Consider the following 15,387-nt stretch of genomic DNA (forward strand, 5'->3'; position numbering starts at 1 on the left):
GTCATTAAAGTGGTAGTTTTAGGGAGTTAAGTGGACTTTATCCTTAAATTTTTCATATTTAATGTATATATTGTCATATTATTTTTTTAAAAATGACATAAGACTATGTAAACTATTAAATGCAACAACATAAAATTTGAAGATCGACATTTTTTTTTTAATAATTAAATAGGGAAAGGGTTACAAGTGATCAAAATACTGAAAATTGATGAACTCCCCTGCAATATACTAAAAAATGAAAATTAATAGTGCAAGTAAACAAATCAAAGTAGGAAATTAATCAAACAAATGACCCGTTCCTTTCTAAGGGACCGCACAAGGCAGTTACTAAAGCAAAAAGAGAACAAGAAGAGTCATAAACCTCTCAAGGTTCACCAACACTAATTACAGGTGAAAGAACCTCAAGATGTCCAAACTCATCTATACCTGAGCCAAGGAACAACGTCAATCACCGAAAGAAAGTTGAAGCAGAAAAGGCACTGTCAAGAATCGAATGTGCGACTTTATTGTTGTTGCAGCATTGACAATGCTGCTGCTTCTGCTCTTTCTCGCTTTCCTACTCGCTCCCTCAAGGTTAGGGCAACTTTTCAATCAAGATACAATAGTAAATGGCTCTAAGATGCTTGTTCCATCTACCTCTACTCAATGGTTTCATAGATTGTTGTTAACAAATCTATGGATATAACAAACGAGTAATGTTATAAACTACACTTTTACACCATAATTATTTCACTCTAATAACTTGTCAGTGCTAATTAGCAATTGATTTTTTTTTTTTTTTTTAAAGAGCAATACTACTTAATTTCACTTTATCCTACCTCCATCTTATTGGGCTAATGGACATTGCCACATTAGCCCAATAAAATGATAGTGTATTATCGAACATTTATTTTTTATATGGTAGTGAGGGTTGATTGGCACTTGAAAGGATAAAAACGTAATTTACAATATTACTCGTTGCGAAAATAGATCGCATTAGGCATTAATTTCCTATTTGGGTTGAATGATATGGCAATTTTAAGTGGATGTAATTACAAATTAACATTATAGTTTCAAATGTGTCTTAATTTTGCTGTACTTGTTCTCGATACAATTTTTAATATAATTTTCCTCTTTCTTAACAGAACTTACTTGAATGACTTGAGCCCATTTCCAACTAATTTGGGTAGAATTATTCCATGAGTGAGGGTTTGATGCTAAACATATGATCAAAAGACAAAGAGTAATGCTATATGTCATATAAATACTTCATGAATATTTTACAAAATTCAATAATTATTAAACATTGACACGTTTAATTTTGTGAAATATTTGTATGGAATCAATCCAGCGTTGCTTAAAAGTAAAGAAAGAACCAAAAAAAAAAAAAAGTGAGGATATTTAATAGTCCATGATAACAACTTGGATGGGCAGCCACGGGCCAGGGCCAGCCACTGGCTAGCATCAATTTAGGAGGCAGTCCAAAACATGGCAACATAATTAGAACAAAATGGCAACACCGTGGACCACTTTATGCGCGACAGCGCCAACCCGCTTAAGCCCGAGCGGGCAAACGGCGTGAGTGCAATGTCAAAATGTTCTCATTCGCTCGACATACGCACGCCATTCTGGCTTCCCCCACTTTCTCAATTCCCCGATATACGCGCCGCCTCCCAAGTCTAGGTGTATTAAGTCACAGCTCGCGTCTACGCAACACTAAGCCACATTTCAAATCATTCAAATCTTTTCGTTGCTCTTCTTCGTGCTCGACCCGTACAATGGGATCCCTTGGTGCCCTAGACGAGCCACTGCAGTACCCGGTTGCTCGCAGAGACGAGTCCGTCGTCGAAGACTACCACGGAGTAAAAATCGCCGACCCTTACCGATGGTAATTGAACGAAATGGATTTCTCACTTCGTAATGCTTTGGTTGCTTCGATGGGAAATGTGTGAATATGATTCAAACATTTCTTTTTCGATTCAACTGGAGGTTTTATCCATGGGCTCGACAAGAAGAAATTTGTGTTATCGTTCACCGAAGAATCTTGAAAAGCGTTTCAAATTTTCCTTTTCGTAAATTTTATCGGGAAAATTTGCGAACAGATACGTTATTTTTAGGAACATTCAATGAAATTTGATTGGAACTACATTTTTTTTTTGTTTCTTCTCAATTGGTTAGGCTTGAGGATCCTGACGCAGAGGAAGTGAAAGAGTTCGTGCAGAAGCAGGTGAAATTGACAGGGTCGGTGCTCGAGAAGTGCGAGACGAGAGAGAAGCTTCGGGAGAAGATCACGAAGCTCTTTGACCACCCGCGTTACGATGCGCCTTTCAGGCGAGGGAACAAGTACTTCTACTTTCACAACACTGGGCTTCAAGCGCAGAACGTCCTCTACGTTCAGGTTCGTGTGCTGCAATTGGATTTAGTAGAGCTATATACGCCTTGTTTGGTTACGAATATTCACAGGAGAAGTTCTCTCTGTTTGTCATTCAGGATAGTTTGGATGGAGAACCTGAGGTTTTGCTGGACCCGAATGCGCTTAGCGAAGATGGAACTGTCTCTTTGAACACGCTCTCGGTTAGTGAGGATGCCAAATACTTGGCGTACGGGCTTAGCGCGAGCGGTAGCGATTGGGTGACAATCAAAGTAATGCGGGTTGAGGATAAGAAGGTTGAAGCTGATACTTTATCATGGGTGAGTGTCTTTGTGCTTGTCTTATTCATCTAAAAAAGGAAAGAAAACAAAGGAGAGAGTGACTTTTTTGATAGAAAGAGAAGACAGACAAATGAAAGGGGTTATATATATATCTTTGCAGGTTAAATTTTCGTCCATCAGTTGGACCCATGATAGCAAAGGGTTTTTCTACAGCCGATATCCTGCTCCCAAGTACGTGATCATCATCAAGTTCTCACAGTTATGCAAAGTTTTGAAATTCTGACCGGTTGCCTCTTGGATGATCATGGGTTTTAAAATTTGCGCGTACCAATTTTTAGGGAAGAAAAAGAATTTGGAAAAAATCTATAGAAAATAAATTCGGGCAAGTTAAAAGAGAATATTGGAACTGCTTAAGACGAATTTTACTTGAATTTGAGTGGAGAAAAGAAGGAATCTCTAGACTATTTGCCAACCATGAACCATAGTAATGATATTGCGTATGTTTGAGCAGGATTAATTGGATTTAGTGCATCATATTTGTAATTTTATGGATTGTTGTATTGAATCCGTTATGATAGTGGTATTATGCTGTAGAGAGGGAGAAAATGTAGATGCTGGGACGGAGACTAATTCTAACCTTTATCATGAGCTATACTATCATTTCTTGGGTACGGATCAATCTGAAGATATTTTATGCTGGAGAGATCCTGAAAACGCTAAATACATGTTTGGAGCTAGTGTTACGGATGATGGGAAGGTAATTCATCTCTCATTTCATGGGTTTATGGTTATGTTGGATTTGTATCTGCTTTCTTATATTGATGTCAATCTAACTGCGTGATTCTCAACATTTTTTTAATGAAGTAAACATGTGACGTAGCATTTTCAATGTTGTTGTCGTATTTTGTATTATTATTTTTGGATAGTTTCTATCTTGTCATGGAAAGAGTACAATTTGGAGTTCCTCTATCCCTGAACGGTGTTTCGGATTTAGTGGTTATCAAACAAACAAAAAAAAGTGTTTCAGTTTTAGCATTAGAAATGAGCTTGTCCCAGAAAACCCAGAATTTCACTCTACGGTTTCAGGGAAAAAAAAAAATCCGAATTAGAACAAAGGCTTTTTGTACATGGGAAGGACTCGATGGCAGACTTGTATGAGAAATAGGTTTTTACTAGTAATTAGAGGATTGATTTGCTTACTTAGTGTGAGAATCAGTGCAAAGTTGTGCTGTAAGAGGTTATTTGTGGCAAGCCGACGGCATGCATCAGATTGAATACTGCGTTTTTTACATTTCTTTGTTATCTGTCTGACAAATGAGATGTTGAAGTGATAATTTAAGAGCCTCTGTGCAGGTTTAGTAACATGATCTATAATTTAAATGAAAGCTGACCAAAAAAGCTTTAAAATGCTTTTTTTTTATTTTTTATTTTTTATTTTTTTTTATTTTTCGGATGAGGCACCATCATTATGCCATGTTGTTAGTCTTTCTACTTAAACAGTCTTTTCAGTAAGTGCCTACATGCATGTTTGTGCATGCATGAGCTAGAATGCCTAAATAATTTGGTTTAGATAAGAAATGCAAATGCAATTTCTTAAACTATTCTTTATTATTATTATTATTTTGGATTTTCACTGAACTGAATCCACTTTCATGTTATTGTGCAGTATGTTCTTCTGTACATTGATGAAGGTTGTGACCCTGTCAACAAATTTTATTACTGTGACTTGTCTGAACTTCCTAATGGCCTTCTAGGTTTGAAGGGGAAAAATGACTTGCCCCCATTTATTAAGCTTATTGATGAATTTGATGCACAATATCATGCTGTTGCAAATGATGACACCGTTTTTACTTTTCTGACAAATAAAGATGCTCCAAAATATAAGTTAACCCGAGTAGATTTGAAGGAACCAACTGTTTGGACTGATGTTATCCAAGAGGCTGAAAAGGATGTACTTGAATCAGCTAGTGCTGTTAATGGTAACCAAATGATTGTGAGTTACCTGAGCGATGTTAAGTATGTTCTGCAGATAAGGGACTTGAAATCAGGTTCCTTGCTGCATCAATTACCCATTGACATAGGGACAGTAAATGGGATTTCTGCAAGGCGTAAAGACAATGTGGTTTTTATTGGGTTTACTAGCTTTCTTGCCCCCGGTATAATTTATCAGTGCAATTTAGAATCTGAGGTTCCTGATATGAAGATATTTCGTGAAATTGTTGTTCCTGGGTTTGATCGCTCAGAGTTCCATGTCGATCAGGTAACTTTTATCATCTTGATGACCTAATCACTGTAATTTGCTTCTTCTTCACATTCACTTTGATGGTTAGGGGCATCTGCTCCTCTCTGTCTCTCTACTCTGCAGTATGTGTTTACTTGAATGGCTTTCTCATCTCCAGGTTTTTGTGCCTAGTAAGGATGGTACCAAGATACCGATGTTCATTGTGGCCCAAAAGAATATTCATTTGGATGGATCACACCCCTGTTTGTTATATGGATATGGTGGATTTAACATTAGTCTTACACCATCATTCAGTGTTGGTCGTATCGTACTCACACGGCATCTAGGTGCTGTTTTCTGCATAGCAAACATTCGTGGTGGTGGAGAGTATGGAGAGGAATGGCATAAAGCGGGTTCACTTGCAAAGAAGCAAAATTGCTTTGATGACTTCATTTCTGCTGCTGAATACCTTATATCTGCTGGTTATACCCAACCCAAAAAGTTGTGTATAGAAGGTGGAAGCAATGGTGGGCTTCTTGTTGGGGCTTGCATAAATCAGGTATTGCTGTATTAGATGGTGCTATTGCTTGATTGTATCCTTGATTCTATCTCTTGTCATAGTCATTTTGAGTGCTTTGATTAAATTACTTTCTTTTTTTGGCAGAGACCTGATCTTTTTGGTTGTGCTTTGGCTCATGTTGGTGTTATGGACATGCTGCGATTCCATAAGTTCACAATTGGTTAGTTTAAATCTATTGGTTTCACTAGTTAACACTTTTGAATCATGTACTGAATTAGCTTGCTTTCTAGGCCATGCATGGACTACTGATTATGGTTCTTCAGACAAGGAGGAAGAGTTTCATTGGATAATCAAGTGAGTAAATCTTATCCTATGCTAAGTATCTGATAGGAAGCTTACAGTACTTCACATCATCGCTTCAAAACTTTAATTTGTAATTTTCTACCACATTATGAGAACCTCGAAAACTATCAACTTTTCTCGATCTTGTGATATTGGACTTGAAAGTTCAATTTATTGATTGCTATTCAATTCAGTGTATGTGATTGTGTATGCTCACTTTTACCTCACAGTTCTAGCATTATCCATATTGATTTTTCTTTCTTGATTCAATGCTCCATGATATAATTTACCTTGTTCAGATTTTGTTTGCCATGATTATCTTATGTTCTAAGAAGCTTGGATTGTATTAGATATTCGTCATTAGTACGTATCATTACCTTTTTGTTTTGGACTGCTCCTTTTTTGCACTTTTAACATATTTTTACTTATTAAAACAACCATTTTATATTTTGTTTCTACTGAAACAGTATATTATGGAATTGTTTTGTTAGGCTTCTTCACATAGGAGAGTTTGGATGTTACTCACTGTTGATTTTATTGGGTTTTCTCTTAGGTATTCTCCACTGCATAATGTCAGGAGACCTTGGGAAAAGCATCCGGATCAACCTTCCCAGTATCCACCCACAATGTTGTTGACCGCTGATCATGATGATAGGGTTGTGCCATTGCACTCACTGAAGTTATTAGCGGTTAGTCCTTTATCTTTAGCAGAAAACTTGGAAGTTTTACTAGCCCTTTCTTCTCTAAGTGCGATGTAAGAATGATGTATTACGTATTATTGTTTATTCATTTTCTGTCTATGTAGTCGCATTTTAGATTTTCTTCTATGATGCCATTATCATCATTATTAGTTACTCATAAATGTGCTACAACTCATGCATTATGCATATAAAAGGGCAGTGCTTGATTAGCAGGTATCGGAAATTTATGAACTACATGTCTAGCTCGCTCTTCGCTGTACCCATTGTAGATATGCATCTTGCACGTGTGTTATTTAATTTTCTTTGCTTGTTTTTTTCCTCTTCTGAAAATGGTTTCTATTCGTTGTCAGACCATGCAATATGTTCTGTGCACAAGCTTGGAGAAAAGCCCCCAGATCAATCCTATCATTGGTCGCATTGAGTGTAAGGCAGGGCATGGAGCTGGACGTCCTACACAAAAAATGGTAACATTTAATTATATATTTTTCCTTAGTTGTTGTGTGTTTTTGTCTGCTTGTGAATTATCGGTCGTGGGGTCTTCTACTTGCAGATTGATGAAGCTGCTGACCGGTACGGTTTTATGGCCAAGATGTTGGATGCATCATGGATTGAGTAGATTCCATTAGTTGAAGAAAGTGAAGCCTTGGCGGGAGGCTGGATATGATGCACATCTGCCCAAGGCTGAATCTTTTATTTTTACCAACCTTTTTTTTCCTTTTTCTTTTTAAGCATAACTACAAAGGAAATAAAGGAAATCATGGTTGTCTTTTTTGGCATTTTATACTACGATTGTTGGGAATTATTTTTAACAATTCATATGCAAAAAGAATATGTGCGACTCTCCTCGGCTGTCCGAGGCAATCAATTGAAATAACTATTCATTCTATTCTGCAACTCAAAACGATACTCATCCGGGGCTTGTCCTAATCTGAAACACCAGAGGATGTGGGAAGTGTGCATGCTTGGCAAATTCGTGGAGACATCTCTCTTTTGATCAGTTGCAAAAAGCTATTTGTAGCAGAAACTCTCTTAACTGCAATGGCACATTCAAAATCTTAGAACCACGTAAAAAACAAAGGGCGTGCTGAAACTAATACTGGTGAAATGACCTCATTGTGTCTGAAAACAGTCCATTTTCACATCTGTAACATCAAGTTGAACTATCTCTGCTCTGCAACCTAGGATGGATCCAACGCTGCAAAACGAAAAACGAAAAAGAGTCATACCTCTTTAAATAAAGACTTGATGATAAACCATTACCCATTGTCTTTGATTCTCACATTTTCTTCAGTAATTGCATTAGAAAGTGTTCTAGCATGCATCTGGTACCAATATGATAAAACCATGATCCCAAGAAGTTGGATGTTTGTAAACAGATGCAATTTAGATATAGGTCAAAATACGATTTTAGTCCCTAAATTATCGATTCTGTAAACTTAGTCCTCAAAATTATGAAAACACCCCAATGTTAACCTTTCCTTGCCATCATTAGCCTGTGGAATTGGCTGATGGCTTTGTCCCACCTGTCCCTACATTGCTAACATGGCACATTAAGCCACAATTGGATTCATAAAATCAGAGAAGATGGGGGCCATATCACCAATTCAAGAAGAGGTAGTACAAAACCATCAACCAAAAAGCCAATTCTGTTGGGCCAGCGATGGGAAGGCAAGATTGGACCAGTACCGGAAGGCAAGACAAGGGTAACATTAGGGACTAAGTTAAAATCTAATACATAGTCCAGGGGCCATAATTGTACTTTAACCTTATAAATATTATCATATCCAAATCAACAGCACCAGCAAGGGTAGCATTGTGCAGAGCCAAAATGCCATAGAACAGTCCATTTACTACAACAAACTGGACCCTTAACAATAAAGCAAAAAAAAAAAAACTATTTTTTTCTTGGATAAGTAATTGACTGAAGGGGAGAAACAAACTAGGGCTTCCGTTTCATGAGGCATGGTCCTTAGCCGATTGAGCTATCTTGGGGTTAAAAACAGCTAAATTGGAGTGATATAAATCATAGTAAAGCAATTGATGTGATAGGTAATACAGTGAAATCATTTTCTGATTCAATATAAAAGGTTACATATCATACCTAGGATGTGTACGCCCAAGATCCCCATGGACAAACTCCTTGATATATGTTCCAGCCTGAATTCCAAATACCAGCATTAGTGTTTTGTGTTTGTCATATATGAACTCAGGAAATCAGTCTTTCATGCAACTAAGAGTGGTCAAACTCTTCATAAAACTCGTTGTGATCTGAGCCAAGTCCTTTTATTGTACATGCCATTTATAAAGCAGAAATAATATAGCTTAAGATTTTAATGGTATCTTCTGCTCTTTAAAAGCTTAAACACCCTTTAAGAAGCCCCATCATTTTTTTTTAATTATAAACAGAACCATTAAAATCTAACATATCCTATTATAAATCAACAAAATTCAAATGTATGTTGTATAACCAGAGATTGGGATTAAGGTTAAAATGGATCTGGTTAACCATAATTCATCGATTTGGTTAAAATCACAAATATAATGTCGGTATACAAGTATATTGGTATCAAAGTAAAATAAATTACACTACCTGGGTGCATAGATGCAAAAGAAAATATTGAGAACTTCCACCAATGCTCTCAATTTTCATCCTAAATTTTGAAAAGAAAAAGAAGATTTAGATATTCTGAATATAGCCAAAACAGCAGATCTTTAAAAAAGCTATGCTACATATTAGTAAGGCTCCAACCAATGTATTATCTTTTCACGTTCTAATGGACTTCGACGATGAAGCACCCTTATTGGGGTCCTCTGCAAAATTTTCTGTATGGAACAAAAGCAGATTACAACTTTTATTAGGAAAATAAGCTTTGTAAGGGCAGCCTTATCTAGAGTAATTCCAGTTGCGAAGAAACTAAGAAGAAAAGATATGACAATGGATAGAAGTATCAAGAAAGCAGATAAAAAGATTCTCTCATTCAACAAGGACAGGTAAAACTGAATATTGCTAAAGGCTCCATATGTAAATTCAGAGACATCCTGATCATTAAATGTTCATAAGGACCTGTAGCTCTCTCACTTCGATTGCCCCATAGTACTTGAATATATACTTAAATATAGAGCAGATTGATGCCTTTCCAGACAGTGAGCAAAAGTCCTTATAAAAGTAACTTATGAAGATATGGCTGTGTCTAGACATAGAAATAAGCAACTAATGCATCCTTTCTCTTTGGGTTTCCACAATGAATAATGTCTTAACAATATTTATTGGAACTCAAAAAAAGCAAGACATAATATCCCCATAATCAGCATGTTCTTGATAGACTAACCCCTGCCCGAGGTACAGGATGATTTCCAAGGGAGAGAGGCATGTTTGCATTACCGGTTGGTACTAGCCCTTTCATTTGTTCCTATCTCCAATTTTTTCCAAAGAATTAGTTGGTCAATTGACTGTACACATTGATGAACTCAATTAAGATGTTTGCACTACAGAACTGATGAACAGGACATGTAATTTCCTTAATTCCTACAGGATACTTTTCCCTTGTACTGCTTCATGCAAAATTCCATTGAAGTAGAGCATCACAAGGGGTATCATGTTCCAAACTTTAACACAATAAAAAGATATGAAAAAGAGAAGATTTATAAAGATATGAAGATCGCAAACAACTCACCGTGTCCTTGAGTGAGGATATAGACTCCAAGTCTTCATCCTCGAGTGGGCGCGATATCCACACTAGTGCAGCATATTGCTTCTGCTTGAGATACGTGACATAGTAAAAATAAGAATCCAGGTCTAATTTTGTAAATGTATTTCAAAACATCATGCAAATAAACATACAGGTATGAAAATATAGTGAACAATGAATTCGTATTATTTATATAAAATAAGATTATATAAACACAAACCTGCTTCTCTGCTTCTCCTTCATGTATCAGGGTCCACCCTTCATAGCCTACAACTTTCAAATTTTTTACCCCAACCTGCATCCAAAGGGTACTCATAGTTATCACAATTTTTAATAATAATAATAAGTGACACATCAAATCGGCATTGAACTTACCAATTTATTTTCCAAGTCATTTATCTTTATTTCTATTTCTTTGACAAGTGCATCGGATGGTATATGGCGGGCATTTTGTATCTCAACGAGGAAAGGCCTACCTGAACCCAACATTCGAACCTGAAAAGAGAAGTGCCATTATTCAGGACTTCATTCATTTAGCTCAACATTGAAGTAAGGAAAGCAGATCTTTACATCGATATCCTCTCTTCCAGCAGCATGAAACTTATGATTGTCACCTTTACACATAGGAAGGATGTTGCTACCTATTATCTCCTACAAATAAGCACATTACTCTTATCAGTTTTTCACCCGTCACTCCATAAAAGCAACTCAATTAGAATATAACGGCCATGACAGAAAGAATAGATGGTACCTCAACAGATGCTTCTCCCATTCTTTCATCATCAATGATCCATCGTGTTTGACTCACATTTCTCGAGTACTGCAACACAAAGAGTAATACAGTGACAATCTGTGGGTACTGCAGTACAAATACTAATAGCTCGGATTGTAAGTTGCACGGTGTACACCTTTCATGTTCAATTAACCATCAAATATTGCTTTGCCACTAAGAATAAACTTTCAAGTATCGAGTAACATTGTAAAAAAAGATGTTCCACAATGTACCAATAGATATAATGATGTATGTGCCCATCTTTAATAGAAAAATGTTCATGCAGGAACTTTTCTTGACGTGTAAAAATGAATCATAATGGATGATTCAGGATCATATCCACACACGACGGCTTGCTAGCACAATATATTCTCTTGCCAAGGCGTCTGCTTCCATGTAAATAATGTGACCACATGAAGTTTACGTAGGGTGTTGGCCTCACTATTTAAATTAAAACATGTCATACCCTCTCTTTAGACTTCTTTTGCTTTTTTCTTGGCCTATATTTAAGATTTGGATGACGTTAAGAACACGTGCACCATGTAAAACCCCTTACAAACAGAAAGGGTCTTATTCCACCATTGTGGGGATACTTTGATCTTATTGCTCTTCAACACTTTCGGTGGATGACGCAGTTGATCATTATCTCCACAGCATGCAAAAACTGGGAACAATCCTTGCACCTTCAGAGCATCTCTATGGTAAGCTACTTACTGACTAGTAATTCCACTACCCTTTGTAGTACATCAACTCCCTCTTCTCTTCTTCTCTTCCAAGTTTAACCTCATCAATATGCTTCTTATTATTGTAGAAGTAACAAGGAAAGAAACTGTTTCCTTATTAAACTGAAAAGATTAGAAATCAAGCAACATAAACAATATTTGGAATATTGAATGTAACACATAAGATTTAGACATAGCCATGAGGTTAAAAGTGATAGACTAGACACCAAACACACTAAAATCCCGCAAATTTAATTGCTAAAATAAATATTCCTAAAGAAGAAACTAAATTCTTTATAGCATTGTTCACCTTCATGTATCTCCCACCAAAGTAGATAGGTGTTCTGTGGCATAGAAGCACCAAGTGGCAGGCCTCATTGACCTAGACAATTAGATAACACAAACAATGTCAGGACCATATTAAATCTAACAACCAACCAAAGCAAAATAGTCTAATAAATCAATCAGCACAACAACATGAACTGCAGTGACTTCAAATCCAGTTCGTGATTGAAATTAAAAAGGCAACCCATTTATACTAACTTGTACAAAGAGTAAGACCACCCAGCACTTGTCTCTTTCTTATTATGAAATCAAAATGATCGTCTTTTAACCATTAATTTCAAACTGCCTTTGCCACATCGTTCAGTACAGAATTAGAATGATACCAGCTGGTAAGAGAAGCATTCTCCTATTTCAGTCATAAATAGAAGCTAGTTCAATAACTAATTCATAAACTTGATAGTCCTCAAAGTGTTAAGATCATTTATATATTGAGTTGGTAGAAAAACCATACCAAACACCAGCCTTATAGTGAAGCTCTAGGCCAGAAGGAGCAAAATAATTACCTTCTCTTGTGGAAATTTAAAGCACTGAGAAGACCCATTATCTTGCAAACCATCGAAAGACCTTTCAATGGTCACATCAGCTAAACCAGAGCATTCAATGTCCCCAACTACACAATCATCAATAGAGTCTGCACTGTTTCCGGTGCCTGCATCAATCAGCAAAGTTAATTCAGCATTCGAAGTCAAGGTATAATGCAAATAAATTAGTGATCAAAATGAATAAAATTTGGACATTAGTCATAGTTTTGGGGCCTAATCTGGAATATATTAGCCAGAGGATTATAGTGTTCTTATGAATAATGAATATCCTAGCCACACACACACACACACATATATATATATATACCTTGAACGACAAATACAATAATTACAAAAACTTGGAAGTTGGAACTCCACCTCCCTCCTACCATTCATAAGGCTTTAGCTTTAGCACTTAGAGCGACAAGCATAGAGATCACTGAATTCATTCATTAAACATCTCAAATTGAAAAAGAGATAGAAAGCATGTATCTTTCCCAATCATGGTTCGAATTCTCCACAAAATCTTCAGAATCAGATTATCTCCCAATACATAAATCCAAACCTGAAATCTAATTCTGACAGAACTTGTATAATTATATACCTTAATGTAGCAATTTTTTAAAGATAAAATTCTTATTTAGGATAGTTAGGAAACATCTCAATCTTCAATCTTAGTTTCCCAATAAAATCAGAACATAAATTAGAACTACATGGACATGGCATTAGATGTCTTTTAAACTTGAAAACAGAGCAATAACATTGAGTGATACAGAATTAAGGGGTGTTTTACTTATGGCTTTCATAATGAACCTACAAGAACAATTGGGGTTGATATAAATCTTTACATGCCTGTATTTTTTCTCTTGCAACCCTGTGTGCTCACTGCAACACTCTGAACCATTTTTGATGCTTTAGAGTGAGTGTATGTCAAACGGATCCGGAAAGCGCTCATACCTGATTTACAATCCTGTGAAACTTTTAATTTTCATAATATATAAATGCAAAATACGAGAATTCAAAATATTCTCAACCCTTTTGAATCCTAGGAATTTTCAGTACAGGAAGTGAATCTTTACTCACCAGCAATGCTTCAAGGGGTTGTGTCAAGTAGAATTTCAAGGCATCCTTTGCAGATATACATTGAGAAAGTGACCTCCCTTGGAACCAAAGTTCAGACCCATACTTGCTTTTCATGTACAACCTACAAAAATTGGAAATTGAAACGATTGTCACCAAGTCATAATAGCTATATTAATGGGCAAAAAAACCCCCCCAGAAAATGTACCAAAACAGATATCAGTGTTACCAGGGGGAAAATCATAGTGACAAGAACCCTCCATGAATATTAGAACATTTTCAGTCCTAAAGAAATTTAAAAGGTTGCTTACAAGCATAATAAGCATGATAAGACTTTCTTTCTTTAGATAGCAAAAAGGATTAACCCAATTTTAAGCACCCCATCTTTTGAATTTGACAAGGACAGGTACCACTACTTACACGTGCTCGGGGTTTTAATTAGAGATTACATAGCTTCAGCATGACAACAATTCTTACCAAAACAAGTGTTCGTTTTCAAGGATAAGTGGAGGTATGGACACTTCAAGGGAGAAGCTATCAATCTGATAGCCCTCTCGCTTTACCAGCTCAGAAACCGCAACAGCCATATCATTAGCGCTTTTTTTCACCACCATTTCTTTGTCATCACAATACGTGAACTGCAAAATACCTAAACAAAGGGTGCAAAGCACTGCCTCGACTTCCAATTCCTCAGAAGTGGGCCTTCTGCTCGAGTCTTCATGTTCTTTAAGAACTGAACTCAATATCGACGGTGAGTGCGAGGAGCAAGAATAAATATTATCTCGGGTCCCAAACAGCCGAAATATGCATCGGCAGCATACCTACAATGCAACAAAATATCATAAAATCGCATGAGTCATTGAAATTTTCCTATAAAAGACATTTAATCTATTTCCACGTAGAGCGATGAACTAATATCTATCAACGGTGGATCCACTGGCATCAACAACACAATCTATCAATTCGGTTTTCGCAATTCTAGACATATAAACCGACTGTGATCAATTTCACCGAGTAATTTCACATTCGTTAAGTTTCTATTGAGCATTGAAGCTATTAACTAGACAACGACATTAAGTATCAGGGTTTTCATAACCATATAATTATGCTCAATAATTAAATACTACAATTATTTTTTCCTCATCAAAGTAATCCAACCAAGCTTTTATGAGTAGCTTCAAAGAACGAAAACAAATTCAAAAATCGTTCAAGAAAATTCAGAAACCCTAAGAATCGTAAAAGAACGAACCCCGATGGACACCAAGTCCTTCACGACGTGTGAAGGCAAGCCTTGTAGGACGTCGTGGAGAGCCCGCGCAATGTCATCGCCGGTGCTGTCTTGGCATTCCACTGTGGCGGAGATAACATGCGCAGGCTCAGGGTCGAGGCTAACCTGCGCCGTTTCGGTGTCGTTCGCCATTCCACTTTCACAACGGCTCTCTCGGAAGGCAATGGCGGCTGAGCTTACTAGCTTAGTCGAGGAGAATGGATGGGGGAGTCTTAGGTGTTATATGGGACCCCGAGTCACTTTTTCATACTGTACGTCAACGTGATCTTGATCGTTTCATTTGTGTACTTTTTTCTTTTCCTAAGTCGTTCGATTAAGATTCTTGCAATTCTTAATATTTAAGCCATTTGTGGAACAAACGGCTGAAAAAGGGAACAGGATCCTCTCCAGTCCATAATGGACTGGAGAATATTCAATTCAAGGCTAGGATTTCTTCTTAGAAATCCTATGGGCACAAATGGGACACATATCCCACTAATCTCAGAAATCCTATGACCACAAATGGGACACATATCCCACTAATAAAATATTATTTTTAATTAAAAAACAAATTAA

General features: G+C 36.7%; 2 protein-coding genes across 3 annotated transcripts; one reads left to right on the forward strand and one right to left on the reverse strand.

The window, feature by feature from the left end:
* The first annotated feature begins 1,504 nt into the window (after positions 1–1,504).
* Positions 1,505–7,309, forward strand: LOC132189007 (uncharacterized). The gene is made up of 12 exons (XM_059603471.1): positions 1,505–1,867; positions 2,158–2,377; positions 2,470–2,670; positions 2,792–2,862; positions 3,226–3,388; positions 4,298–4,891; positions 5,031–5,411; positions 5,517–5,592; positions 5,663–5,726; positions 6,268–6,403; positions 6,766–6,879; positions 6,966–7,309. Exons 1-12 carry the CDS (start codon positions 1,575–1,577, stop codon positions 7,029–7,031), a joined length of 2,379 nt encoding a protein of 792 aa, XP_059459454.1. The 5' UTR covers positions 1,505–1,574; the 3' UTR covers positions 7,032–7,309.
* Positions 7,162–15,121, reverse strand: LOC132189009 (uncharacterized). 2 transcript variants are annotated; one of them, XM_059603472.1, is made up of 16 exons: positions 14,794–15,121; positions 14,022–14,365; positions 13,548–13,668; positions 13,317–13,434; positions 12,447–12,592; positions 11,909–11,980; positions 10,856–10,924; positions 10,675–10,755; positions 10,480–10,599; positions 10,325–10,399; positions 10,090–10,170; positions 9,165–9,238; positions 9,006–9,066; positions 8,517–8,572; positions 7,525–7,610; positions 7,162–7,448 (listed from the first exon to the last, which is right to left on the reverse strand). In XM_059603472.1, the coding sequence occupies exons 1-15, from the start codon at positions 14,962–14,964 to the stop codon at positions 7,526–7,528; spliced, it is 1,674 nt and encodes a 557-aa protein (XP_059459455.1). In that variant the 5' UTR covers positions 14,965–15,121; the 3' UTR covers positions 7,162–7,448; position 7,525. The 2 variants fall into 2 exon arrangements, with proteins under 2 accessions (XP_059459455.1, XP_059459456.1); XM_059603473.1 differs by lacking the exons at positions 9,006–9,066; positions 9,165–9,238.
* Between the last annotated feature and the right edge of the window lie 266 nt (positions 15,122–15,387).

Source organism: Corylus avellana, chromosome ca8 (assembly GCF_901000735.1).
Source record: "Corylus avellana chromosome ca8, CavTom2PMs-1.0".
NCBI classification, from domain to species: domain Eukaryota; kingdom Viridiplantae; phylum Streptophyta; class Magnoliopsida; order Fagales; family Betulaceae; genus Corylus; species Corylus avellana.